This window comes from Mytilus galloprovincialis, chromosome 13 (assembly GCF_965363235.1).
Source record: "Mytilus galloprovincialis chromosome 13, xbMytGall1.hap1.1, whole genome shotgun sequence".
Lineage (NCBI taxonomy): Eukaryota > Metazoa > Mollusca > Bivalvia > Mytilida > Mytilidae > Mytilus > Mytilus galloprovincialis.
This window is the reverse complement of record NC_134850.1, coordinates 69,532,832-69,560,687: the sequence shown is the minus strand read 5'-3', so window position 1 is coordinate 69,560,687 and position 27,856 is coordinate 69,532,832. Positions and strand designations below refer to the sequence as shown.

Sequence of the window (27,856 nt, the reverse complement as noted above, 5' to 3'; positions counted from 1 at the left end):
ATGGTTACACGTACATCTCAAAACAGTCATATGCTGCAGATTTAAACATTACTTTATTGTATACCACTCTAGATTTTGCCAAAATTCGCCATAGAAAAAGCAATGGCAAACAAAAAGAAGTTATCGTAGAAAACTTGTCTTCATTCCAAAGCTTGTCTACTTTATATTTTGGATACAACACCAATACTGCGTATCAAGGTCCAGATAGCCGTAACGCAGGTTTAAAACCGTACTTATTTCTCGGCTTTTTACCTGAGAGTTTAGTAAGAAACAAAAATACACAAGGGTACCGCGCAGCCGGAAAGGACTTTACTTTCAGAAATTGTGATGCCAATCCGAACAGTTATATCACATTTTACTATAATCCAAACAACACATCACCTGGAAGACTAGGCTATTCCAGTCATGTGAGGTTCATGGAGGGGTGGATGGATAACTCTGAACTATTGCAAATGAACAACTATATGGATACTGATTTCTACTTTGACTGGGAAATGCACATGGGCGGATGTGGTGGTTTCAGGACGTCACACTATATGTCAAACACCAGAGCGGCACTTGGATTACCATTTAGTAAGTATATATATTGTTTTATGATGTACTAATTACTTTGATTTCTGTTTATATTAATTGTTTATGTTAAATTCAGAAAGGAAACGGGGGATGTGTCAAAGCGACATCAACCCGACCATAGAGCAGGCAACACCCGAAGGCCACCAATGGGTCTTCAATGTAGCGAGAAACTCCCGCACCCATAGGTGTCCTTCAGATGGCCCCTTAAAAATATGTATACTAGTTCAGTGATAATGGACGTCATACAAAACTCCAAATTATACACAAGAAACTAATAGTTCAAGAGAAGTCCCCGTCCGATGTCAGAAGATGTAACAAAAGAAAATAAACAAAATGAACATACTACTTGCAGTTAACTGACATGCCAGCTCCAGACCTCAATTACACTGATTGAAAGATTATGTCTTAATCATGTGAACCTTTGAAGTTTGTTTTTTTTTTACATTTGATATTATCAAATATTTAAAATAAAACGGAATAACAATTATAAAACACATTTGTACGTAAAGCCCCCGTCTTCTAAGCGTTTCATCATTACAGCTATCATATTATACTACAGTATTTTTTAAATTGCATATTAACGACTATTAATATATAATACGAGTATCACAGTACCATTAATGCTCTTTTTTTTTTATTGTGCAGGCATTCAACCATGTGACGGTCTTAATTGTCAAAATGGCGGAAGTTGTGATTCATCCGTGTCACCAGCCTGTTGTATATGTGTCGGGAATTACTTCGGTGACAGATGTGAAAATAGTAAGCCTTTATATCTTTTCCATAATCTTATGTGTAGATATGTCAGTGGCGGATCCAGTCATTCTAAAAAGGGGGCTCCCAACCCAGAGTAAAGGGGGGTTCCAACTATATGCTCCAATTCAAATGCATTGATCGGCCAAAAAAAGGGGGGTTCCAATTTAGAGTTGTGCCAGTTCACATCGAAAATAACTATTTTCATTTGGCATATCTTTGTAATCTTTGCGCCGTGTTTGGAAATTTTAAAATTGTATCAGCATCTGTGGTGTTCGCTTAAATTGTATAAATTTCGAGATTTAGAAAATGTTTCTCAGTTTGAATATTTTGACATGATTCATTTGACATTGTGCTATTATTGAAGAAGGATATCTGTTATCCGAAATATCTAATATTTGTTCATTTTATAGTTATTTAATGGTGATGCTGTACCCTTTTTGACTTGTTATGTATTATATTTTGTAGTGTACAGAATCATATTACCTGATCCATCGCCCTGTAAGATTGATCGTTGACTATTTATTCAGTCATTTATATATATATATAAAACATTATGATTTAAGCCACCAATCACAAACAGTTTATCTATTTACTTATTGAATTAAAAATGGGGATAATACTAGAAATTTTATTAAATATTTTGATCCTAGTTTTAATTTCGGTATATGCTATGATAAAATGGAATTCATCTTCAACCTCTTTATGGCATAAAGGATATATTATATTTTCCAATGCTGTTTTGTTTTATCTACCACGTTCAACATCCATACTATTACTTATTCTTATTTTGGCATATTATTTTGTAACCAAGGAGAATGACAGACTTCCTATACAATTATAATCATTTGTCATGTTTATTACCTGTCAATTAAAATTGTTTTTTCAAAGACCAATTGCGTGAATTTAAATTGATTTATATCAATATTCACGAAATATCAACAAAATACATGTGAACTGAAAAAGTTTAGTTTAAACATATTTTATTTGCGTAAATGTGCAAAAGGGATGAGACACAAGTTAATCAAACTTATATAGTCTTCTCCCATAACAATTTATAACAGTAGAATATTTACAAAGCATGCATACAAACAATACATTATGTATATATATATATAAAATATTTGAACTCTGAAAAGATGGTGTGTGATGATGTGTCTTAACTACATTTTTCCATTTAAGTTAATGGTGGATGGACAGAATGGTCAGTCTGGAGTGATTGTCCGGATACTTGCGGTGATGAGGACCTTACTAGGACTAGATCCTGCACAAATCCTTCTCCAGAAAACAACGGAACAGATTGTCAAGGAAACACCTCGGAAACAATTTCATGTACTACAGCAAAATGTCCAGGTTAGATATCTATAACAGACAGGTGTTGTTTTAGAAAATTGTTTTTTAGTATGAACAAGCTTTATATTGTATCATAGATCAAACTTATTCGTATTTCAATGGATTTTAAAGTGTGTCTTTTTATGTTGTAATGATTTTTCATTACGTTTATAGACAGTATCTATGCTTTTGATATAAAGGTAGCACAATTACAATTTTGTATTCAGCGGCTTTTCTACAAAACACTCTTTAAGTACCCATCTACAGGCGTATGAAAATACCAAAGTTTCGTTAGCTAAATGCCACTGATTCATAGGGAGCAAATCGTTCCATTTGTTATCTTTAAACTGCAAATGGTATTTATTAATAAAATGTATTTTCTACTTTAGTTAATGGGGGATGGACAGAATGGTCAGTCTGGAGTGATTGTCCAGAAACTTGCGTGGATGAGTACCTTACTAGGACTAGATCCTGCACAAATCCTTCTCCAGAAAATAACGGAACACATTGTCAAGGAAGCAACACTGAAACACTTTCATGTTCTACAGCACAATGTCCAGGTAAGAATACATAAACTGGATATTTTATTTTTTATAAAAAAAAAGAGTTACCAATAAGGACAACTTTAAAGCAAACAGACTTGTTTTTGAACAAATGTGAAAATTATATTAACGACAGCTTGCTTGAAAAAATGCCGTTGTTTTCACTAATAAAATAAAAGAAATATGGAACTTATAGAATAAGCAATTTCACCATAATCTAAAATAAAAAAAAGACATTTATGTTGACATTAGATATAATTTTTGGTTTCAATCGTTCAATTTGATGTATTTAAAAGCTATTTTTTTCGCAAAGAGGTTGTAAAAATGAATTACATCTAACAGCTTTTGAACCAAAAATTACAAAAAGTACTCATCACCAGGCGTTCTTAAAGACGATACTCTGGGAGCTTTATGCCATCGTTTTATCGAGAGTTACTCGTTTCAATTTAAACTTTAAAAATAGAACAATGGATTATTGGATTCATTTCTGTTTAAGTGAATGGTGGATGGACAGAATGGTCAGTCTGGAGTGATTGTCCAGAAACTTGTAATGATGAGGACCTTATTAGGACTAGATCCTGCACAAATCCTTCTCCAGAAAATAACGGGACAGTTTGTCAAGGACACGACTCGGAAACAATTCCATGTTACACTGCAAATTGTCCAGGTAAGAAATGTATATAAAACAGAGTTTTTGTTTTTATGCCCCACCTACGATAGTAGAGGGGCATTATGTTTTCTGGTATGTGGCTCCTTTGGTCCGTCCGTCTGTGGTTCCGTCCAATCAACTTTAAACCTAGTACAATTGTTGCGTATGAGATGGTCTTTTCAATTTTTAAGCCGAATTAGACTTTTGACCCCAATTTCACGGTCCACTGAACATAGAAAATGAAAGTGGGAGTTTCAGGTTAAAGTTTTTGATCAAGGTAGTTTTTGATGAAGCTGAAGTCCAATCAACTTGAAACTTAGTACACTTGTTGCTTATAATATGATCTTTCTAATTTTAATGCCAAATTAGATAATTACCCAATTTCACGGTCCATGGCACATGGAAAAGGATAGTGCGAGTGGGGCATCCGTGTACTTTGGACATATTCTTGTTTCATTAGTTATCAGAAAGGACAAGAATAATCATATGATGAAGACACAACCTTTCCATCAGTTTAAATGAGGTCTGAAGCTGTCATGTCAGTAACTGCTAGTAGTCCTGTGTTAATGTATGTATCATTGTCATTTTGCTTAGTTCTTTTTGTTACCTATTCTAACATCGGACTCGGACTTTTTGTAAACTAATTTAACTGTGCGTATTTCTATGTTTTTTTAAAGACAATATTTTGTACGCTATATGCCTCTGGTTCTTTGGGAGCTAGTAGTTTCAATTTCAACCCTAGACATATGAATAAAGCATAATGGATTTATTTTTATCAAGTTAATGGTGGATGGACAGAATGGTCAGTCTGGAGTGATTGTCCAGAAACTTGCGGTGATGAAGACCTTATTAGGACTAGATCATGCACAAATCCTTCTCCGGAAAATAACGGAACAGTTTGCCAAGGAAGCAACACGGAAACACTTTCTTGTACTACAGCACAATGTCCAGGTAAGAATTATATAAAACATAGTGAATTATTAATTAAACAGCTACCAATAAGGACAACATAATAGCAAAAGACTTTTTTTTTAACACACATGAGCATTACATTTACTACTGCTAATTTAACAGATCCCATTGTTATCTGAAATTAAAAAAAGAAATTTCAATTTCATGTATGAAAAAAGTAGTTTCTTTGGCATACAGGTTGTAAAAATATATTTCATATACAAGTGAGAGGTTTAGCTAGCTATCAAAGCAGGTTCAATCTACCATTTTCTAATAAGAAAAAGGCTTTACCAAGTCAGGAAAATGACAGCAGTTATCCACTGTTGATTGTTTTTTGTCCTTTTGATTCTGCCAGTTGATACATCCTTTTTGAATTTTGCCCCGGAGTTCAGAATTTTTTTGATTTTACTTTTTATACCACAGCTATTGCACGAAACACTAAATACAAAACTATTCAGCAGGCGTTCTTAAAGACAATACTTTGTAAGTTCGTGTCACTATTTTATCGGGAACTAGTCATTTCAATTTCAACCTTAAAAAATAGAATAATAGCTTATTGGATTATTTTATGTTTAAGTGAATGGCGGATGGACCGAATGGTCAGTCTGGAGTGATTGTCCAGAAACTTGTAATGATGAGGACCTTATAAGGATTAGATCATGTACAAATCCTTCTCCAGAAAATAACGGGACAGTTTGCCAAGGACACACCTCGGAAACAATTTCATGTTACACTGCAAATTGCCCAGGTAAGAAATACATTTAAAAAAGAGTGCTTGTTTATTCATTAGATATCAGAAGGGACAAGCTTTAGCATATGATAAAGACATGATTTTTCAATCAGTTTAATTAAGATTTGAAGCTCATATGTCATTAACTGCTAGTAGTCGTTTGTTAATTTATGTATCATTGTTATTTTGCTTAGCTTCTTTTGAAAAGTATTCTAACATTTGACTCAAATTTCTTGTAAACTGAGTTTTACTGTGCGTAGATGCTATAATTTTTTTTTTCAAGACGGTACTTCGAACGCTATATGACTCGATTTTGTTCGGGGGCTAGAAGTTTCAATTTCTACCATTTTAATAAAGCATATTGGATTTATTTTTTACTTAAGTTAATGGTGGATGGACAGAATGGTCAGTCTGGAGTGATTGTCCAGAAACTTGCGGAGATGAAGACCTTATTAGAACTAGATCATGTACAAATCCTTCGCCAGAAAATAAAGGAACAGTTTGCCAAGGACACGACTCAGAAACAATTCCGTGTTACACTGCAAATTGTCCAGGTACGAAATGTATATAAAAAAGAGTTTTTGTTTTTTCATTAGTTATCAGTGAAAACAAGAATAATCATATGATGAAGACATAATTTTGCCATCAGTTTAAATGAGATCTGAAGCTGGCATGTCAGTAACTGCTAGTAGTCCTGTGTTAATGTTTGTCTCATTGTCATTATGTTTAGTTTTATTTTGTTACCTATTCTAACATCGGACTCGGACTTCTTGTAAACTAGTTTAACTGTGCGTTTTGCTATGTGTTTTTTTAAAGACGACACTTTGTACGCTATATGCCTTTGGTTCTTCGGGATCTAGTAGTTTCAATTTTAACCATAGACATATTAATAAAGCATAATGGATTTCTTCTTTACTTAAGTTAATGGTGGATGGACTGAATGGTCAGTCTGGAGTGATTGTCCAGAAACTTGCGGAGATGAAGACCTTATTAGAACTAGAGCATGCACAAATCCTTTGCCGGAAAATAACGGAACAGCTTGTCAAGGAAGCAACACGGAAACAATTTCTTGTACTACAGCACAATGTCCAGGTACGAATACATAAAATGGAGCTACCAAGAAAGACAACATTATATCCAACAGAGTTGGTTTTTTTAACAAACAAGAACAATACATTTACTACTGGTAACTTGACAGATCCCATTGTTATCTGAAATTAACAAAAAATGAAATTTCAATTTCATGTATAAAAAAAAGTAATTTCTTTGGCATGCAGGTTGTAAAAATGATATCACTTATACAAGTGAGAGGTTTAGCTAGCTATAAAAGCAGGGTTAATTCACCATTTTCCATTAAGAAAACGGCTGTACCAAGTCAGGAATATGTCAGTTGTTATCTATTCGTTGATTGATTTTTTACCTTTTGATTTTGCCAGTTGATACATCCTTTTTGAATTTTGCCTCGGAGTTCAGAATTTTTGTGATTTTACTTTTTATACTACAGCTATTGCACGAAACACTTAATACAAAACTCATCAGCAGGCGTTCTTAAAGACAATACTTCGTAAGTTCGTGCCACTGTTTTATCGGGAACTAGTCATTTCAATTTCAACCTTGAAAATAGAATAATAGCTTATTGGATTCATTTTATGTTTAAGTGAATGGCGGATGGACCGAATGGTCAGTCTGGAATGATTGTCCAGAATCTTGTTATGATGAGGACCTTATCAGAACTAGATCCTGCACAAATCCTTCTCCAGAAAATAACGGAACAGTTTGTCAAGGACACACCTCGGAAACAATTTCATGTTACACTGCAAATTGCCCAGGTAAGAAATACATTTAAAAAAGAGTGCTTGTTTATTCATTAGATATCAGAAGGGGCAAGCTTTAGCATATGATAAAGACATGATTTTTCAATCAGTTTAATTAAGGTTTGAAGCTCATATGTCTTTAACTGATAGTAGTCCTTTGTTAATTTATGTATCATTGTTATTTTGCTAAGCTTCTTTTGAAAAGTATTCTAACATTTGACTCAAATTTCTTGTAAACTGAGTTTTACTGTGCGTAGATGCTATGATTTTTTTTCAAGACGATACTTCGAACGCTTTATGACTCGATTTTGTTCGGGGGTTAGTAGTTTAACAAAGACATATTAATAAAGCATAATGGATTTATTTTTACTTAAGTTAATGGTGGATGGACAGAATGGTCAGTCTGGAGTGATTGTCCAGAAACTTGCGGAGATGAAGACCTTATTAGAACTAGATCATGTACAAATCCTTCGCCAGAAAATAACGGAACAGTTTGCCAAGGACACGACTCGGAAACAATTCCATGTTACACTGCAAATTGTCCAGGTAAGAAATGTATATAAAAAAGAGTTTTTGTTTTTTCATTAGTTATCAGTGAGAACAAGATTAATCATATGATGAAGACATAATTTTGCCAGCAGTTTAAATGAGATCTGAAGCTGGCATGTCAGTAACTGCTAGTAGTCCTTTGTTAATGTTTGTCTCATCGTCATTATGCTTAGTTTTATTTTGTTACCTATTCTAACATCGGACTCGGACTTCTTGTAAACTAGTTTTACTTTGCGTTTTGCTATGTTTTTTTTAAAGACGACACTTTGTACGCTATATGCCTTTGGTTCTTCGGGATCTAGTAGTTTCAATTTTAACCATAGACATATTAATAAAGCATAATGGATTTCTTCTTTACTTAAGTTAATGGTGGATGGACTGAATGGTCAGTCTGGAGTGATTGTCCAGAAACTTGCGGAGATGAAGACCTTATTAGAACTAGAGCATGCACAAATCCTTTGCCGGAAAATAACGGAACAGCTTGTCAAGGAAGCAACACGGAAACAATTTCTTGTACTACAGCACAATGTCCAGGTAAGAATATATAAAATGGAGCTACCAAGAAAGACAACATTATATCCAACAGACTTGGTTTTTTTAACAAACAAGAACAATACATTTACTACTGGTAACTTGACAGATCCCATTGTTATCTGAAATTAACAAAAAAAGAAATTTCAATTTCATGTATAAAAAAAAGTATTTTTTTTGGCATGCAGGTTGTAAAAATGATATCACATATACAAGTGAGAGGTTTAGCTAGCTATAAAAGCAGGTTTAATTCACCATTTTCCATTAAGAAAACGGCTGTACCAAGTCAGGAATATGTCAGTTGTTATCTATTCGTTGATTGATTTTTTACCTTTTGATTTTGCCAGTTGATACATCCTTTTTGAATTTTGCCCCGGAGTTCAGAATTTTTGTATTTTACTTTTTATACCACAGCTATTGCACGAAACACTTAATACAAAACTCATCAGCAGGCGTTCTTAAAGACAATACTTTGTAAGTTCGTGCCACTGTTTTATCGGGAACTAGTCATTTCAATTTCAACCTTAAAAATAGAATAATAGCTTATTGGATTCATTTTATGTTTAAGTGAATGGCGGATGGACCGAATGGTCAGTCTGGAATGATTGTCCAGAATCTTGTTATGATGAGGACCTTATCAGAACTAGATCCTGCACAAATCCTTCTCCAGAAAATAACGGAACAGTTTGTCAAGGACACACCTCGGAAACAATTTCATGTTACACTGCAAATTGCCCAGGTAAGAAATACATTTAAAAAAGAGTGCTTGTTTATTCATTAGATATCAGAAGGGGCAAGCTTTAGCATATGATAAAGACATGATTTTTCAATCAGTTTAATTAAGGTTTGAAGCTCATATGTCTTTAACTGCTAGTAGTCCTTTGTTAATTTATGTATCATTGTTATTTTGCTAAGCTTCTTTTGAAAAGTATTCTAACATTTGACTCAAATTTCTTGTAAACTGAGTTTTACTGTGCGTAGATGCTATGATTTTTTTTCAAGACGATACTTCGAACGCTATATGACTCGATTTTGTTCGGGGGCTAGTAGTTTCAATTTCTACCATAAACATATTAATAAAGCATAATGGATTTATTTTTACTTAAGTTAATGGTGGATGGACAGAATGGTCAGTCTGGAGTGATTGTCCAGAAACTTGCGGAGATGAAGACCTTATTAGAACTAGATCATGTACAAATCCTTCGCCAGAAAATAACGGAACAGTTTGCCAAGGACACGACTCAGAAACAATTCCGTGTTACACTGCAAATTGTCCAGGTAAGAAATGTATATAAAAAAGAGTTTTTGTTTTTTCATTAGTTATCAGTGAGAACAAGATTAATCATATGATGAAGACATAATTTTGCCATCAGTTTAAATGAGATCTGAAGCTGGCATGTCAGTAACTGCTAGTAGTCCTGTGTTAATGTTTGTCTCATCGTCATTATGTTTAGTTTTATTTTGTTACCTATTCTAACATCGGACTCGGACTTCTTGTAAACTAGTTTTACTGTGCGTTTTGCTATGTGTTTTTTTTTAAAGACGACACTTTGTACGCTATATGCCTTTGGTTCTTCGGGATCTAGTAGTTTCAATTTTAACCATAGACATATTAATAAAGCATAATGGATTTCTTCTTTACTTAAGTTAATGGTGGATGGACTGAATGGTCAGTCTGGAGTGATTGTCCAGAAACTTGCGGAGATGAAGACCTTATTAGAACTAGAGCATGCACAAATCCTTTGCCGGAAAATAACGGAACAGCTTGTCAAGGAAGCAACACGGAAACAATTTCTTGTACTACAGCACAATGTCCAGGTAAGAATACATAAAATGGAGCTACCAAGAAAGACAACATTATATCCAACAGACTTGTTTTTTTTAACAAACAAGAACAATACATTTACTACTGGTAACTTGACAGATCCCATTGTTATCTGAAATTAACAAAAAAAGAAATTTCAATTTCATGTATAAAAAAAAGTAATTTCCTTGGCATGCAGGTTGTAAAAATGATATCACTTATACAAGTGAGAGGTTTAGCTAGCTATAAAAGCAGGTTTAATTCACCATTTTCCATTAAGAAAACGGCTGTACCAAGTCAGGAATATGACAGTTGTTATCCATTCGTTGATTGTTTTTTTACCTTTTGATTTTGCCAGTTGATACATCCTTTTTGAATTTTGCCCCGGAGTTCAGAATTTTTGTGATTTTACTTTTTATACCACAGCTATTGCACGAAACACTTAATACAAAACTCATCAACAGGCGTTCTTAAAGACGATACTTTGTAAGTTCCGTGCCACTGTTTTATCGGCAACTAGTCATTTCAATTTTAACCTTAAAAATAGAATAATAGCTTATTGGATTCATTTTATGTTTAAGTGAATGGCGGATGGACCGAATGGTCAGTCTGGAGTGATTGTCCAGAAACTTGTTATGATGAGGACCTTATCAGAATTAGATCCTGCACAAATCCTTCTCCAGAAAATAACGGAACAGCTTGTCAAGGAAACAACACAGAAACAATTTTATGTTACACTGCAAATTGCCCAGGTAATTAACAATACATAAAACGCCAGGGTCGTTTAAGAATATTTTTTTTTCACATGGATACTTTAAAAAATATATCAAACTTTAGAAATATGAATATTCATTACAATGTTCATAAGTAGTAATGTTTTTAGTATAAATATAGCAACTTAAGATTTTGTGTACATCGGCTTTTGTACAACACTCAAGAAAGTACGGATCACCAGGCGTACAAGAGATAAAAGTTTTGTGAGCTAATTGCCACTTGTTTATAAAGAGCAAATCGTTCCAAATACAATCTATATAAAGCAAATGGTAATTAATAAACATATTTTGTACTTCAGTTAATGGTGGATGGACTGAATGGTCAGTCTGGAGTGGTTGTCCAGATACTTGCAGTGATGAGAGCCTTGTTAGGACTAGATCATGCACAAATCCTTCTCCAGAAAATAACGGAACAGTTTGTCAAGGGAACAGTTCGGAAACAATATCATGTACTATAGCAAATTGTCCAGGTAATAAATACATTAAAAAAGTGATTGTTTCATTGAATAGTTGGAAACGAAAACTAATGATATTAAAGATTTTGTTTTATCAAATTTTTAAATTCAGAACATGTTCAACACTCATATTCAAGAATGATAGATTTAAAACTCCCTCGGTAATATTATTTTCAATTTTTTACTGAAATAAAAGTGTTTTTTTTTTGGTATCACGATTTCAAATTGATAATTTTAATAAATGAAAGGTTGTGAGCTGTATGTCATAGGTTCACAGGGAGCAATTCGTTCAAATTACAACCTTAAAAAACATACAACTTATTGGATATATTTTCCATTTCAGTTAATGGCGGATGGACCGAATGGTCAGTCTGGAGTGATTGTCCAGAAACTTGCGGTGATGAGGACCTTACTAGGACTAGATCCTGCACAAATCCTTCTCCAGAAAATAACGGGACAGTTTGCCAAGGAAACACCACGGAAACAATTTCATGTTCTACAGCAAAATGTCCAGGTAAGAAATACATTAAACGGAGTTATTGTTTAGTTAAATAGTTCTTATTAAGGAAAAGCTTCAAACAATACAGTTTTCAACAAATTTGAAATTCAAAGTATGTTATGTTCACGACAGATTCAAAAATCCCATATTTTTTAAAAGTCGAAAAATAATATATTTCATGTTTTGTTTAAATAATGTTGTTCTTTATGCTTTGTAAGACACTAGGTTGTAAGCTATATATCACTGGTTCAAAGGTTGTTAGTCGTTTCAATTGCAACCTTAAAAAGATAAATACAACTTATTGGATACATTTTTTCCCTTAAGTTAATGGTGGATGGACTGAATGGTCAGTCTGGAGTGATTGTCCAGAAACTTGCGGTGATGAAGACCTTATTAGGACCAGGTCATGTACAAATCCTTCTCCAGAAAATAACGGAACAGTTTGCCAGGGAAGCAGTTCGGAAACAGTATCATGTACTATAGCAAATTGTCCAGGTAAGAAATACACGAAAAAAGTGTTAGTTTAGTTAATTAGTTTAATTTAGAAAAAGCTGTTAATTAGTTTAATTTAGAAAAAGCTGTTCATTAGTTTAATTTAGAAAAAGCTGTTAATTAGTTTAATTTAGAAAAAAGCTGTAAGCTATAAGAGATTTTTCATCGAATTGGAAATGCAAGGAATGTTGTAAAATCCCTTTCACGAATGATATATTAAAAAATCCTGATAGTAGTCCTTTTTTTATTTATGTATCATTGTCATTTTGTTTGGTTTCATTGATAAATTATTCCGACATTGGCCTCGGACCTCCTTTAAAGTTAGTTTTACTGTGCATATTACTGTGTTTTTTTTAATTTTGCATTTGCTGAAGGTATAGGGACAAGCTAAATCATATGATAAAGACATAGTCCATCAATCAGTTAAATTGAGGTTTTGATAAAACTATGAAAAATGTTTTTGTTTAATGGAACAGTTAGTGAAGGGAACAGCTCGGAAACAAGTTCTTGCATGACAGCTAAATGTCCGAGTAAGATATCCATAACACAGATATGTCGAAAATATTTTTTTTCTAGTATTGACAAGCTTACTTATAAAAATGTATCAAACTTTAAAATATGACTTTCGATTATTTATTGTTAGTAGTAATGTTTTGGGTAAAATGACGATATTATGTATATCGGCTTTTGTACAAACACTCAAAAGAGAACGCATCGCCAGGTGTTCGAAAGAAAAAAATGTTTTGTGAGTTAAATGCTCTTATTCATAGGAGCAATTCGTTCCATTTGCAATCGTCTAACTGCAAATGGTAAATATTAGATATATTATGTTCATTAGTTAATGGTGGATGGACAGAATGGTCAGTCTGGAGTGATTGTCCAGAAACTTGTAATGATGAGGACCTTATCAGAACTAGATCATGCACAAATCCTTCTCCAGACAATAATGGAACAGCTTGCCAAGGAAACAACACGGAAACAATTTCATGTTACACTGCAAATTGCCCAGGTAAGCAATACATAAAACGCAAGGGTCGTTTAAGAATATTTTTTTCTGAGATGGATAATTTGAATATACAAAAAATATATAAAACTTTAGAAATATAAATGTCCATTACAATTTTAATCAGTAGTAATGTTTTTAGTATAAATATAGCAACTTAAGATTTTGTGTACATCGGCTTTTTTACAAACACTCAAGAAAGTACGGATCACCAGGCGTACGAAGAGAAAAAAGTTTTTTGAGCTAATTGCCACTTGTTCATAAAGAGCAAATCGTTCCAAATACAATCTATATAAAACAAATGGTAATTAATAAATATATTTTGTACTTCAGTTAATGGCGGATGGACTGAATGGTCAGTCTGGAGTGATTGTCCAGATACTTGCAGTGATGAGAGCCTTGTAAGGACTAGATCATGCACAAATCCTTCTCCAGAAAATAACGGAACAGTTTGTCAAGGGAACAGTTCGGAAACAATTTCATGTACTATAGCAAATTGTCCAGGTAATAAAGACATAAAAAAGTCCTTGTTTCATTGAATAGTAGGAAACGAAAAGCTAATGATATTAGAGATTTTGTTTTAACAAATTTTTAAATTCAGAACATGTTCAACACTCATATTCACGAATGATAGATTTAAAATTCCCTCAGTAATATTTTTTTCATTTTTTTACTGAAATAAAAGTATTTTTTTGGTATCACGATTTTAAATTTATAATTTTAATAAATGAAAGGTTGTTAGCTGAATGTCACAGGTTCACAGGGAGCCATTCGTTCCAATTGCAATCTTAAAAAAATAAATACAATTTATTGGATATATTTTCCATTTCAGTTAATGGTGGATGGAGCGAATGGTCAGTCTGGAGTGATTGTCCACATACTTGCAGTGATGAGAGCCTTGCTAGGACTAGATCATGCACAAATCCTTCTCCAGAAAATAACGGAACAGTTTGTCAAGGAAACACCACGGAAACAATTTCATGTTCTACAGCAAAATGTCCAGGTAAGAAATACATTAAATGGAGTTTAGTTAAATAGTTCTTATTAAGAAAAAGCTTCAAACAATACAGTTTTCAACAAATTTGAAATTCAAAGCATGTTGTAAAATTATGTTGGCGACAGATTAAAAAACCCCTCATTTTTTAAAAGTCGAAAAATAATATATTTAATGTTTTGTTTAAATAATGTTATTCTTTATGCTTTGTAAGACACTATGTTGTAAGCTATATATCACTGGTTCAAAGGTTGTTAGTCGTTTCAATTGCAACCTTAAAAAGATAAATACAACTTATTGGATACATTTTTACCCTTAAGTTAATGGTGGATGGACGGAATGGTCAGTCTGGAGTGATTGTCCAGAAACTTGCGTTGATGAAGACCTTATTAGGACCAGATCCTGCACAAATCCTTCTCCAGAAAATAACGGAACAGTTTGTCAAGGAAACACCACGGAAATAATTTCATGTTCTACAGCAAAATGTCCAGGTAAGAAATACATTAAACGGAGTTTAGTTAAATAGTTCTTATTAAGAAAAAGCTTCAAACAATACAGTTTTCAAAAAATTTGGAATTCAAAGCATGTTGTAAAATTATGTTCACGACAGATTAAAAAATCCCACATTTTTTAAAGGTCGAAAAATGATATATTTAATGTTTTGTTTAAATAATGTTATTCTTTATGCTTTGTAAGACACTAGGTTGTAAGCTATATATCACTGGTTCAAAGGTAGTTATTCGTTTCAATTGCAACCTTAAAAAGATAAATACAACTTTTTGGATACATTTTTTTCCGTAAGTTAATGGTGGATGGACTGAATGGTCAGTCTGGAGTGATTGTCCAGAAACTTGCGGTGATGAAGACCTTGTTAGGACTAGGTCATGTACAAATCCTTCTCCAGAAAATAACGGAACAGTTTGCGAGGGAAGCAGTTCGGAAATAGTATCATGTACTATAGCAAATTGTCCAAGTAAGAAATACACGAAAAAAGTGCTAGTTTAGTTAATTAGTTTAATTACGAAAAAGCTGTTAATTAGTTTAATTTAGAAAAAAACTGTTAATTAGTTGAATTTAGAAAAAGCTGTTAATTAGTTGAATTTAGAAAAAGCTGTTAATCATTTAAATTTAGAAAAAAGCTGTAAGCTATAAGAGATTTTTCATCGAATTGGAAATACAAGGCATGTTGTAAAATCCCTTTCACGACTGATATATTAAGAAATCCTGCTAGTAGTGCTTATATATGTATCATTGTCATTTTGTTCAGTTTCATATAGTTCCAGTATATAAAAATGTATCAAACTTTAAAATATGACTTTCGATTATTCATTGTTAGTAGTAATGTTTTTGGTAAAATGACGATATTATGTATATCGGCTTTTGTACAAACACTCAATAAAGAACGCATCGCCAGGTGTTCGAAAGAAAAAACGTTTTGTGAGTTAAATGCTCTTGTTCATAGGAGCGATTCGTTCCATTTGCAATTGTCTAACTGCAAATGGTAAATATTAGAAATATTATGTTCTTTAGTTAATGGTGGATGGACAGAATGGTCAGTCTGGAGTGATTGTCCAGAAACCTGTAATGATGAGGACCTTATCAGGACTAGATCCTGCACAAATCCTTCTCCAGACAATAACGGAACAGCTTGTCAAGGAAACAACACGGAAACAATTCCATGTTACACTGCAAATTGCCCAGGTAAACAATACATAAAACGCAAGGGTCGTTTAAGAATATTTTTTCTCAGATGGATAATTTGAATATAGAAAAATATATCAAACTTTAGAAATATAATTTTCATTACAATTTTTATAAGTAGTAATGTTTTTAGTATAAATATAGCAACTTAAGATTTTGTGTATATCGGCTTTTGTACAAACACTCAAGAAAGTGCGGATCACCAGGCGTACGAAGAGATAAAAGTTTTTTGAGCTAATTGCCACTTGTTCATAAAGAGCAAATCGTTCCAAATACAATATATATAAAACAAATGGTAATTATTTAATATATTTTGTACTTCAGTTAATGGCGGATGGACTGAATGGTCAGTCTGGAGTGGTTGTCCAGATACTTGCAGTGATGAGAGCCTTGTTAGGACTAGATCATGCACAAATCCTTCTCCAGAAAATAACGGAACAGTTTGTCAAGGGAACAGTTCGGAAACAATATCATGTAATATAGCAAATTGTCCAGGTAATGAATACATTAAAAAAAGTGCTTGTTTCATTGAATAGTTGGAAACGAAAAGCTAATGATATTAAAGATTTTTTTTTAACAAATTTTAAAATTCAGAATATGTTGCAAAATCATATTCACGAATAATGGATTTAAAACTCCCTCAGTTATATATTTTTCATTTTTTTACTGAAATAAAAGTATTGTTTTGGTATCACGATTTTAAATTTATAATTTTAATAAATGGAAGGTTGTGAGCTGTATGTCACAGGTTCACAGGGAGCCATTTGTTCAAATTGCAACCTTAAAAAAATAAATACAACTTATTGGATATATTTTCCATTTTTAAGTTAATGGCGGATGGACCGAATGGTCAGTCTGGAGTGATTGTCCAGAAACTTGCGGTGATGAGGACCTGACTAGGACTAGATCCTGCACAAATCCTTCTCCAGAAAATAACGGAACAGTTTGTCAAGGAAACACCACGGAAACAATTTCATGTTCTACAGCAAAATGTCCAGGTAAGAATTACATTAAGGTGGCTTGGGACTATTCTACTGCGCATAATTTCCCGCATGAATTACGAAAGTATTTGTCGTAAATTCGATATAATTTTTTTTAAATATTTTGATTGATTAGAAATGTTTAATCATTGTAGTTATGTGACTAATAGAATATTTTCGTTATTATCCGTATTTGTTAAAGGGTCAACATGACATATCACCCATTTTCCCCATTTTCCTGCCAAAATTCGGGTTTTATGGCAAAATATTTTTTTTTCCTTATCGGTGACCTATGTTTTTTATTGGCTCATTCTTTGAAGCTATATTCCAGCTTTTCACTTTTCATATTACAGTTTTGGACCAATTGTCATAGAACGTTTTTTTGATATTCCGATAAAAATATGTCAACACCTCTATTTTCCCTATCATTTCATTAAAAATGGTCGCTTTTACCTACCTATTTAAAAGTAAAATTTTGAGCTTAAATGGTCCGTGACCCCGTATTTTTTTTGACCAATTTGATTCGTGTTCTTTAAAGAATAAAATAACCAAAAATACGGCACTTCTGATAGAATCTTCGAATAGGCCCGAGCCACCTTAAACGGAGTTCTTGCTTAATCAAATAGTTCTTATTTAATAAAAGCTTCAAACAATACTGTTTTCAACAAATTTGAAATTCAAAGCATGTTGTAAAATTAGCTTTCTGAATGAGCAAAACGCATACTGTATTACACATTGTATGCGGCCATCGAATAGTAAAAGTGAAGTTAACTAGTCAATAAAGAATTGTTGCCTTCACAGTTAGGTAGATAAGATATCAATAAGTAAGATGAATAATCAAAGGCGCTGCTAGGGATTGCCTGATTCCACTTCTAATAAGTAGACTGAGCAAAAATTAATTTGGTTGTTATATGACTGATAAAAATTGGGTCATACAATACATTAAGCAATCTATCAAAGAACTGTTAATATTTATTTTAAACAGTGAATGGAGGATGGACAACTTGGACACCATGGTCAAGCTGTCCGCAAACGTGTAATGATGAATATCTAAATCGTACTAGATCCTGCTCAAATCCGGCTTCTGTCAACAATGGAACAGATTGTCAGGGAATTGATATAGAGTTCAAGTCATGTCAAGCGGCACAATGTCCAGGTATACAGCCAAACCTTATTTTCTTTCAGTTTTACTCATAAATCAAGAGATATTTTGTTACATTTTCATTAAAATAAGAATTAAATATCTTAAAACAATGAGGAGGATATATTCGACTATTAATGATTTAACAGCTTTTCATTTTAAGCAAAACGCATACTGTATTGCAAACTGTAAGCGGCCTTAGCATAACAAAAGTGAAGTTAACTGGTCAAGTAAAAATTGTCCGCAATCACAGCTAGGTAGAAAAGATAGTAATAAGTAAGATGAACATAGATGAATTTGGTTGTAATATGACCGATTAAAATTGGGTAAGACAAGACGTTGGGCTTTCTAACAGAGTAATTTTGATATTTATTTTGCACAGTGAATGGCGGATGGACAACTTGGAGTTCATGGACAAGCTGTCCGGAAACGTGCAATGGTGAAAAATTGAGTCGAACCAGATCCTGCTCCAACCCAGAGTCTGACAACAATGGGACAGATTGCCAGGGAATAGATATAGAGTATATATCCTGTCAAGAAGCACAGTGTCCAGGTATACAGCCAAACTATTTTAGTTTAATGTAGACAACAATTGGAATGGTGGTATATTTGTCAATGATTCAAAAAGTCATTATAGTGAAAGAATAAGGATATGAACAAGTTTATTGAATTATACAATCTTTCAGCAGTCTTTGTGACATTTTTAACTATTGTTTTTGTTGTTTTGTTCACACATCATTGTCAATATAATGGAATTTGATACGACTGTCATAGAAGTGAGAGGTTTAACTAGCTTTAAAACCAGGTTCAATCCACCATTTTCTACATTTGAAAATGCCTGTACCAAGTCAGGAATATGACAGTTCTTGTCCATTCGTTTTTGATGCGTTTTGTTATTTGATTTTGCCATGTGATTATAGACTTTCCGAATTGATTTTCCTTTGAGTTTAGTATTTTTGTGATTGTACTTTTTCATAATGAGCAAAATGTTTCGGTTCATAAATTGTAAAAATACGCTTTCCTGCCTAGAATTAAAGTTAAATGGTCAAGTATAACGTGTTCGCCATCAAAACTTGATAGATTTATGGTAACATTTGATGGTTATATGACTGGGTCAATTGGAATTAGATAAAGCGTTACGATCTAACAAAGGTATGTTGATATTTATTTTATAATAGTGAATGGACACTGGTCAACTTGGACATCATGGACAAGCTGTCCGGAAACGTGTAATGGTGAATATCTAAATCGTACCAGAACCTGCTCAAATCCAGCCTCTGAGAACAATGGAACAGATTGCCAAGGAAATGATATAGAGTTCAAGTCATGTCAAACAGCAGATTGTCCAGGTAGATAGTCAAACAATTTTACCTGTAAATTCAGTTATATATAAAATAAGATTGTGGTATGATTGTCAATGAAGTAAAATCTCATTAAAGAGAAAATATTCAAATGTATTAAACAAATACATGACGTTATACAACCTAGCAAAATGAGCACAATATAAAACATATAATAACCTGTATTGAAATAAAGTCATTTGGAGTGGAAAATACATTCATGGGATAAGATTATGATAAGAAAAACATACACTTATAGGATGAAATTTGGATAAAAAAGGAAAATAATCTAATGAACAAGGATTCGGATAAATAGGAAAAATGCACTTATGGGACAAAAAACAAGGATATTTTGGAGAAATACACGTTCCCCTTTTCGCGTCTCTATTTATGGGATAAATTTTAGATAAGGAAAAATACATTAATAGGAAAATATTTGGAAACAGGGATAAAAATGCATACATAGAATAAGATTCGGATAAGGGGATAAAGAGGAGCAAATCACTCATGGTATATGATTTCGCTTCTCAAATCTAAATTTATCTACAAAAATAGATAAAAAAAAAACAATTGTTTCCTATATGTTAAGATAATATAAAATCTTTACGATAGATAATATCTAATAATTAATTCCATCTTTGTACATAATCATGTGCTGTGTAACAATTCTAGATTTTTACTTTTTTTTTTTTTTTACATCAATAAGGCCTTTAGTTTTCTCGTTTGAATTGTTTTACATTATCTTTTCGGGGCCTTTTATAGCTGACTATGCGGTATGGGCTTTGCTTATTGTTGAAGGCCGTACGGTGACCTATAGTTGTTAATGTCTGTGTGATTTTGGTCTTTTGTGGATAGTTGTCTCATTGACAATCATACCACATCTTCTTTTTTATATTTAAAGGAATTAGGTATATAGTTATATAATATATAGTTACAACTGATCATTTGTTTCAGTGGATGGAGACTGGGCGTCATGGTCATCTTGGACTGATTGTCCGGTCAACTGCAAAGGAGAGATTTTGTCGAGGAAGAGAAATTGTACAAACCCTATGCCACAAAATGGAGGGAAATATTGCATTGGTAGTGAAACTGAAACGTCCTCGTGTGAATCCCTTGGCTGTCCATGCATAGGTAAAGAAAAACATATTAATAGGAAACTGATTAATTATTTCTGTTTGAAGATATTGTAGCAACTACTACGGATTTGTTTATGGATATTTCTATGTGTGCTTTAACTGACATGGTTGTGATAAAATGGGATATAGAACAGAGACATCAGTAGTTGTCGTTTGTTTATGTGGTTCATAAAGTGTTTCTCGTTTCTTGTTATTTTTATATAGATTTATAGACCGTTGGTTTTCCTATTTGAATGTTTTTTTCACATGTCATTTACGAGGCTCTCTTTATATCGCTGATCGGTGTAAGCCAACTCAGAAATAATGCTAGCAACCTTAAATCTCATTTATTTAATCAGTTCTTATCCGAGAACACTTTTTGCACAAACCGTAACCATCCTGTTGAGGATTACGAACATTTCTTTTTTATTTGCCCTAAGTATAATGATGTAAAACAGATCCTTCTTGATTCCATTTACTCCATTGTTGATAATGTTGACATAAATATTGATTTACTACTTTTTGGAAACAGATTATTTTCATATGATATGAATATTGCTATTTTTAAATCTGTTCAGAAATATATCAGTGACACTCAACGTTTTGTTTGAAACTTACTTAATTTTTCTTTTGTCTAGTTTTATTTTTTATTTTTTTTTCTACACTCCAACATTAATCCATTTATTCCACTAAGCAAGCTTAGTGTCTCTTTCAAGCCATATATATATTTCTAATGATTTGTATGAGATATTTACATGTTTCAAGGTACTTATGATAACTGATGATTAATTGCCTATATATTTAAATATACTTTGCATTTAGTAAGTAACACTGTTAACATATGTTTGCTCGTGTGTGCTCACAAGTAGCATGCATGTTCCACTGTATTGCGTTATTTTGAATACAGTTGTTACTATTGAATTATACCTTGAACATGTAATATGAAGAGAGCTTTTATAGGCTGTGCCCACAGGCACTTGTCTCAGAAAAAAATTTCCTATATACCTTATTATAACACAAAGTACTTAACTTGCATTTTAGAAAAATGTCAGGTGTTGACGAAGTTCCGTTATATGCCGCTTTATAGGCTGTCAACCCCGCTAAAACTTGTTATATCGTAAATCTAAATTGATTTATCTTTACAATGGTGAATAACATGTCTATATTTGTTGTCGGAATCATCCGTAGTAATCCTACCAAAGTATGTCAATCGTAATAATTTTGCAAACCGCTGAAGAATTGGCAATACACGTCCGCAGTAAATGATTTGTTATAAAAATTGTTTTAAAAAAAAATGTTAGTTTTCGTATGAATAGAACTTATCATACAGTTAGTAAAATTGTATAATATACCGTGAAAAAATCTAACAAGTGTTGTTTGTGGTATGTCTAATAAGTTACAAATTTTCCCATGACGTCAATGTCTTGCAGACTCTCTCTTGACTTCACGTATGAAATGAAACAAGATCAGATAACTCCGAGAATCATTTAGACTTTCCCATAGAATTGGCCAATCGGAAACCGAGATATACAAGGAGATGTGACGCGTTTATTGCCAATTCTTCAGCGGTTTGCAAAATTATTACGATTGACATACTTTGGTAGGATTGCTACGGATGATTCCGACAACAAATGTAGGCATGTTATACACCATTGTAAAGATAAATCAATTTAGATTTACGATATAACAAGTTTTAGCGGGGTTGGCAGCCTATAAAGCGGCATATAACGGAACTTCGTCACCACCTGACATTTTTCTAAAATGAAAGTTAAGTACCTTGTGTTATAATAAGGTATATAGGAAATTTTTTTCTGAGACAAGTGCCTGTGGCTGTGCCTGTTGCTCAATCCTTTTCATATCTTAATGAATAAAATGTGTTTAAAATCAAACCCAAGGTTCCGTGTTGAAGGCTGTACAACGACATATGATGGTTTACTTTAATATATTGTGACTTGGATGATAAAGTTATGTCATTGGCTCTCATACCACATCTTCGTATATCTACCATTGTATTCTCATTATCATATGAGGCAAGTCGGTTCATTTCAATCCAAAAACAAGGATCCTGTAATTCAGTGGGTGTTTTTGGTTAATGTCTGTCATATTTTTTTTAGGTTGTTGAAATCTCAATTGCATTGTTTATAATTTTTCATGTCTGGCCTTTTTATGGCATTTTACGTACAGTCGGTATGGGTTTGTTCATTATTGAAGGTCGTACAGTCGGTATGGGTTTGTTCATTATTGAAGGTCGTACAGTCGGTATGGGTTTGTTCATTCTTGAAGGTCGTACAGTCGGTATGGGTTTATTCATTATTGAAGGTCGTACAGTCGGTATGGGTTTGTTCATTATTGAAGGTCGTACAGTCGGTATGGGTTTATTCATTATTGAAGGTCGTACAGTCGGTATGGGTTTATTCATTATTGAAGGTCGTACAGTCGGTATGGGTTTATTCATTATTAAAGGTCTTACAGTTGCCTATACTTTTTGAATCCACTTTGTCTGAACTATTTTCTTAAAAGTTGTCTCATTGGCTATCACACAAATTACCCTTATCTTCAAACTAATTATCAAATATATTTTTACATTAAAGTTGATGGAGGATGGTCACCGTGGTCATCATGGAGTGCTTGTCCATACAGCTGTCACGGGCACGTATTGACAAGAGAAAGAACTTGTACAAACCCTGAACCGACAAATGGCGGGACATATTGCACTGGAAATAGTACAGACACGACCTCATGTGAATCTCAAGGATGCCCATGCAAAGGTAAAAATATAATTTGTTTACGTTGTATCAACCAATACTGATTTGTAGGGAATGGAAAGCTTCTAGTTCTTTTTGTATTATAATTGCTGCAATATTAGTTAAAAAAAGATATAGAAAATGGTAAGGCAAATCAAAAATGTTGCTTTTTTGGATTCAGATTTTCCCCATACCTTATAGTGTTGAATTTTAGAAACAAATAATTTGTTTGATAAAAAAAAACAGAAAATGTTTTGAAGTTAAATGGTTGCTCCCGAAGTTAGAACTGTTATAACATGATAAAACAAGGTTTAATCCATCATTTTCTACATAAGAAAATGCCTGTACCAAGTTAGGATTATGACAGTTGTTTTCCATTCGTTTGATGTGTTTGAGCTTTTGATTTTGCCATTAAATTAGGGATTTTGCTTTTTATTTATTTTGTATTGGAGTTCAGTATTAATGTGATTTAACTTTTACCAACTATTTAATGTTTATATTCCTATTTTTCAGGCTATCTTAACTTTGGTATGTATAACTTTAATTTTTAATATATACAAATGTTTAAAAACAGTGGTTAATGTGTCATAATTGAATTAATAACAGATGGTTGAAGTAAACGGTACTATAACTATCATATTCGGATTTTTATCGACTACAGAAAAACTTTTAAAAATTATGTTTACTGGTAAGAAAGGTAAATTGTACATCGCTATATTTAACATCTTGCTGTATTAAAATGGACAGGGAATACGAAATATAAATACCCTGATTGATTTTTTTTTAAATTTATATCCGCTAACCGAGACCCTGTGCTTTAAAATCGTACATTTATACATGAAAAGCAGGTCACATGTATGACGACATTACAAGAACAGCAATAAAAGCGTTGTTTCTTTAATTTTTGTGTTTTGCTGTACATGAAGTGAATTTGTGTCATGAACAAATAACTCATTGCAGTTATTGATTTGATAGAACACAGAAAACTGAATTATGCAAGGATAGCATAACATGGCACATACGTTTGTTAAACATATTAACTAGTAACTTAGAATTTTAAGTCATTAAAAATTTGGCGACAAATGATTCTCTCTAGAGTTTTCATACTTTTAACATTGGTCTCAAAAAATTTAATAAAAATAGCAAGGGTTTTAAGGCAAAAAATATTGAATGGCAATACATAGATAAAACCAGAGGAATCCGAAAATCTTGCAAAAAATACAAAATTAAGAGGAGCAAAAATCCTTAATCTTCAATATTGATGATGGAAGATACGTCAGGTTACTTTTGAAATGCAGTAAAGAAAGTGAACTAACTATTTATTTATTATATAGACGGTCTTTAATGTCAGCAATATCATTCATAATGTGACGTATAGTTGCCTATAAAAAAAAAAAATTATAGCTTATATATATACGTCATTGTGCGTATAGTAAATGGTTGTCGCATTGGCAATCATGCAAAATTCTAGTATCTTATGTGATTAAGGTTCTTTTTGCTTATTTTGGATAATGATTTACAAACATACATTTTAATGAACTTTGATTATCATTAAATTCAAGATACCAACGTTTTGCTTTTTCTCCACTGAAAGCCATGTTTTCCAATTAAGAGGTATATTTAACACCCAATGTTTATGTTTTCCCCAACAGAAGTCATGTTTTCCAAATAAATGGTCTATCTAACAAACAATGTTTTATGTTTTCTCGAACATAAGTCATGTTTTCTAATTAAAAAGTCTATCTAACAACCAACGTTTTATATTATCGTTTCAGATATGGGAAGTGGTTTCACGAGATTAAGCTTCAATTGGAAACTGTTTGGAGTTCTATCAGCAGTGTTATTTGTGTGGCGATGATAATTGGTGTCTATTGTTGGATGTATGCCAGTGGTAAAACTGACATTTGTAGATCATTCTAACCTGTGTACTGACACACGGGTAGGTGTCTATTGTTGGATGTATACCAGTGGTAAAACTGACATTTGTAGAACAATCTAACCTGTGTACTAACACCACGTGACTGACACACAGGTACACAATAAGCATGTGTTGGCAAATGGTAATCCATAAAGCGTTGATGGAAACATGTAAGACCGGAAGACACTTTTCTTTTCGATTCATCATAGTTGTATCACAATGGAATATTTTTCGAAAGTGTCATGGAAGCATTTCTTATATATTTTGTTGGACCCTGAACAAAAGAACTTTTTTTTTGTTAACAAACATATGCCTTCAGGATATTCAATTCTCTGGTTCAAAATAACAATGTTTTTAAAAGAATATTATAAATTGATAATATATAAACACATGGACTAAAAAAAACAGAATAAATAGATAAAGGGTCTGTGTGCTTTTTTTCGAGATATAAGTGATTAAAAATGTGGCGGGAAAAAAATCTCTCTAGACTTTTCATACATTAAACAATGGCACCCTTTTTCTAACAAAAAATATTAAAAAATAACAAGGCTTTAATAGGATTTTCAAATATTGTTTTTTTTAATTTATGTATGATAGAATAATGAAGTGAAAAGGTAGGGGGTAGAGGGGAACATTTTTAATGGTACTAAATAGATAAAACCAGAGGATTCCTAATATCTAGCAAAAATGAAAAAAAACTAGAGTAGCGAATATCCTTAAACCATCAAAGTTTTAAACAGACATGACCTCATATTAATGGTAGTTTTTTTCATTGTTTAGCCAAAACATGCATTACCTAAGCTACTGTTACATTATGTGCCTACAGCTGCTACTTTATTTGGAAAAAAACAACGCAGAGACGTTTTATATTGTAAATACAATCACTACATTGTTGTATATTTTGTTTTTTAATTATTCATGTTTTATTTTTAAAGCGGCTATGTATTAGACAATAAAGAAAATATCTTGATGACTTTTTTTTTTTTAAAGTTGAATGTAAAAATGATATTTCGATTTCGTTTATATAAGCCTGTTTGGTCAATTTTGTCAAATGAAGCTAAAACTCGACAATGTAATATTTGGTTGAGGTTAACAATTTATTATCATTTGAACCCGTATTTATGTCATCTTTTTTTTTTAACCTTTATTGTAATTGGGTGCCTATGTGTTCAGCATGTAGTTCATTCGTTAAAACGAGAGAAAAAAAAAAACACTGCGAATAATGAAACAAGAGAGACATGATATACATATTTAATTAATCTGTAACACGACATGTACAGTACTAAATTAAACGGACCTAAATATCGTCACTATACGACTGTACCAGCTTGAAGCTCTATTTCTATTTTTACTTTTATATCTGGTTGTATGACTGTCGGTAGTCTTCGGAAGTCATCCACAGGGTTACTTAGATGGTACCTAGTCTGAAATACGCACGAAATTTTTATACATATTTATTCATCTAATGAGTTCAGCCTTTTAAAATGATATTTATAGTTCGTTCTTTTGCTGTACTGTTTAACCTCTGGCACAGGTTAGGGGTGAGGTTTAACCCCGCAACATTATGTATGTATGTGCCTGTCCCAAGTCAGGAGTCTGTAAATCAGTGGTTGTCGTTTGTTGCTGTGTTAATATTTCTTTTTGTTCACTTTTTTGTACATAAATCTGGTTGGTAGTTTTCTCGTTTACTTTGTTATACGATCTGTTACATTTGCAATTTTGGGGCATTTTATAGCTGACTTTGCGATATGGATTTTTTCACTGTTGAAGGTCGTATGGTGTTTTGTTAATTTCTGTGTCATTTGGTCTCTTTTTCATATTTATTTGTCTGTTTGATTTTTCGTATCCTGAATATACGTTTATCCAATATGAGAATTTTGGTCAAATCAGTAAATGTGAATTTGACAGTTAATGCCCCCTTCTGTGTATAAATACGTGGGTTTTTGTTATTCTGTACATATTGGCTTGTGTATAAAAATGATGTATATGTTATAATTGTATATTTGTATGCATATTGAAATATGTTAATTTAATATTAAATTGAATTATATACACCGATTAGCTCATTGATGAGTAGCTATCGACAGAGTACAACTAAGGCACAATTTACTAAATACTTTTAGTTTTATATTGTATTATTTTTTTATTTCATGGTTCAGTTTTGAGAATACAAATAAAATGTCTGTAGTTTAATAGTGCATCAACAGACTTTATTCTGCAGCTCATTGAGTGCATTTATTTCCTCAATCTCTCTAAAACCCATTAGAGAATGGTTTATACTAATCATAAATGAAGAGCGGCAAATAAACTTATTTTTATTGTTGTCTTTATTCATGTATATTTGCCTTTTATGCTTTGCTTTGTTCCTCTGCTATGTTAGTTTTTGTATCTATTAATTTGTGTATTTCTTAGTTATGTTTGTAATCTGTTTAAACTTATATATCCGTCCAATTGACTAATAAATGTTTTACATGCA

The 27,856-nt window shown here is 32.5% G+C and overlaps 1 protein-coding gene across 1 annotated transcript; it reads left to right on the top strand.

The window, feature by feature from the left end:
• Positions 1-27,856, top strand: LOC143056189 (SCO-spondin-like). The gene is made up of 34 exons (XM_076229270.1): positions 1-10; positions 1,219-1,332; positions 2,506-2,676; positions 3,045-3,215; positions 3,694-3,864; positions 4,627-4,797; positions 5,375-5,545; positions 5,911-6,081; positions 6,449-6,619; positions 7,186-7,356; positions 7,717-7,887; positions 8,254-8,424; positions 8,990-9,160; positions 9,529-9,699; positions 10,069-10,239; positions 10,807-10,977; positions 11,298-11,468; positions 11,797-11,967; positions 12,277-12,447; positions 13,283-13,453; positions 13,781-13,951; positions 14,280-14,450; positions 14,762-14,932; positions 15,244-15,414; positions 15,972-16,142; positions 16,467-16,637; positions 16,970-17,140; positions 18,108-18,278; positions 18,646-18,816; positions 19,442-19,612; positions 20,558-20,734; positions 23,310-23,486; positions 23,976-23,990; positions 25,238-27,856. Exons 1-34 carry the CDS (start codon positions 1-3, stop codon positions 25,318-25,320), a joined length of 5,364 nt encoding a protein of 1,787 aa, XP_076085385.1. The 3' UTR covers positions 25,321-27,856.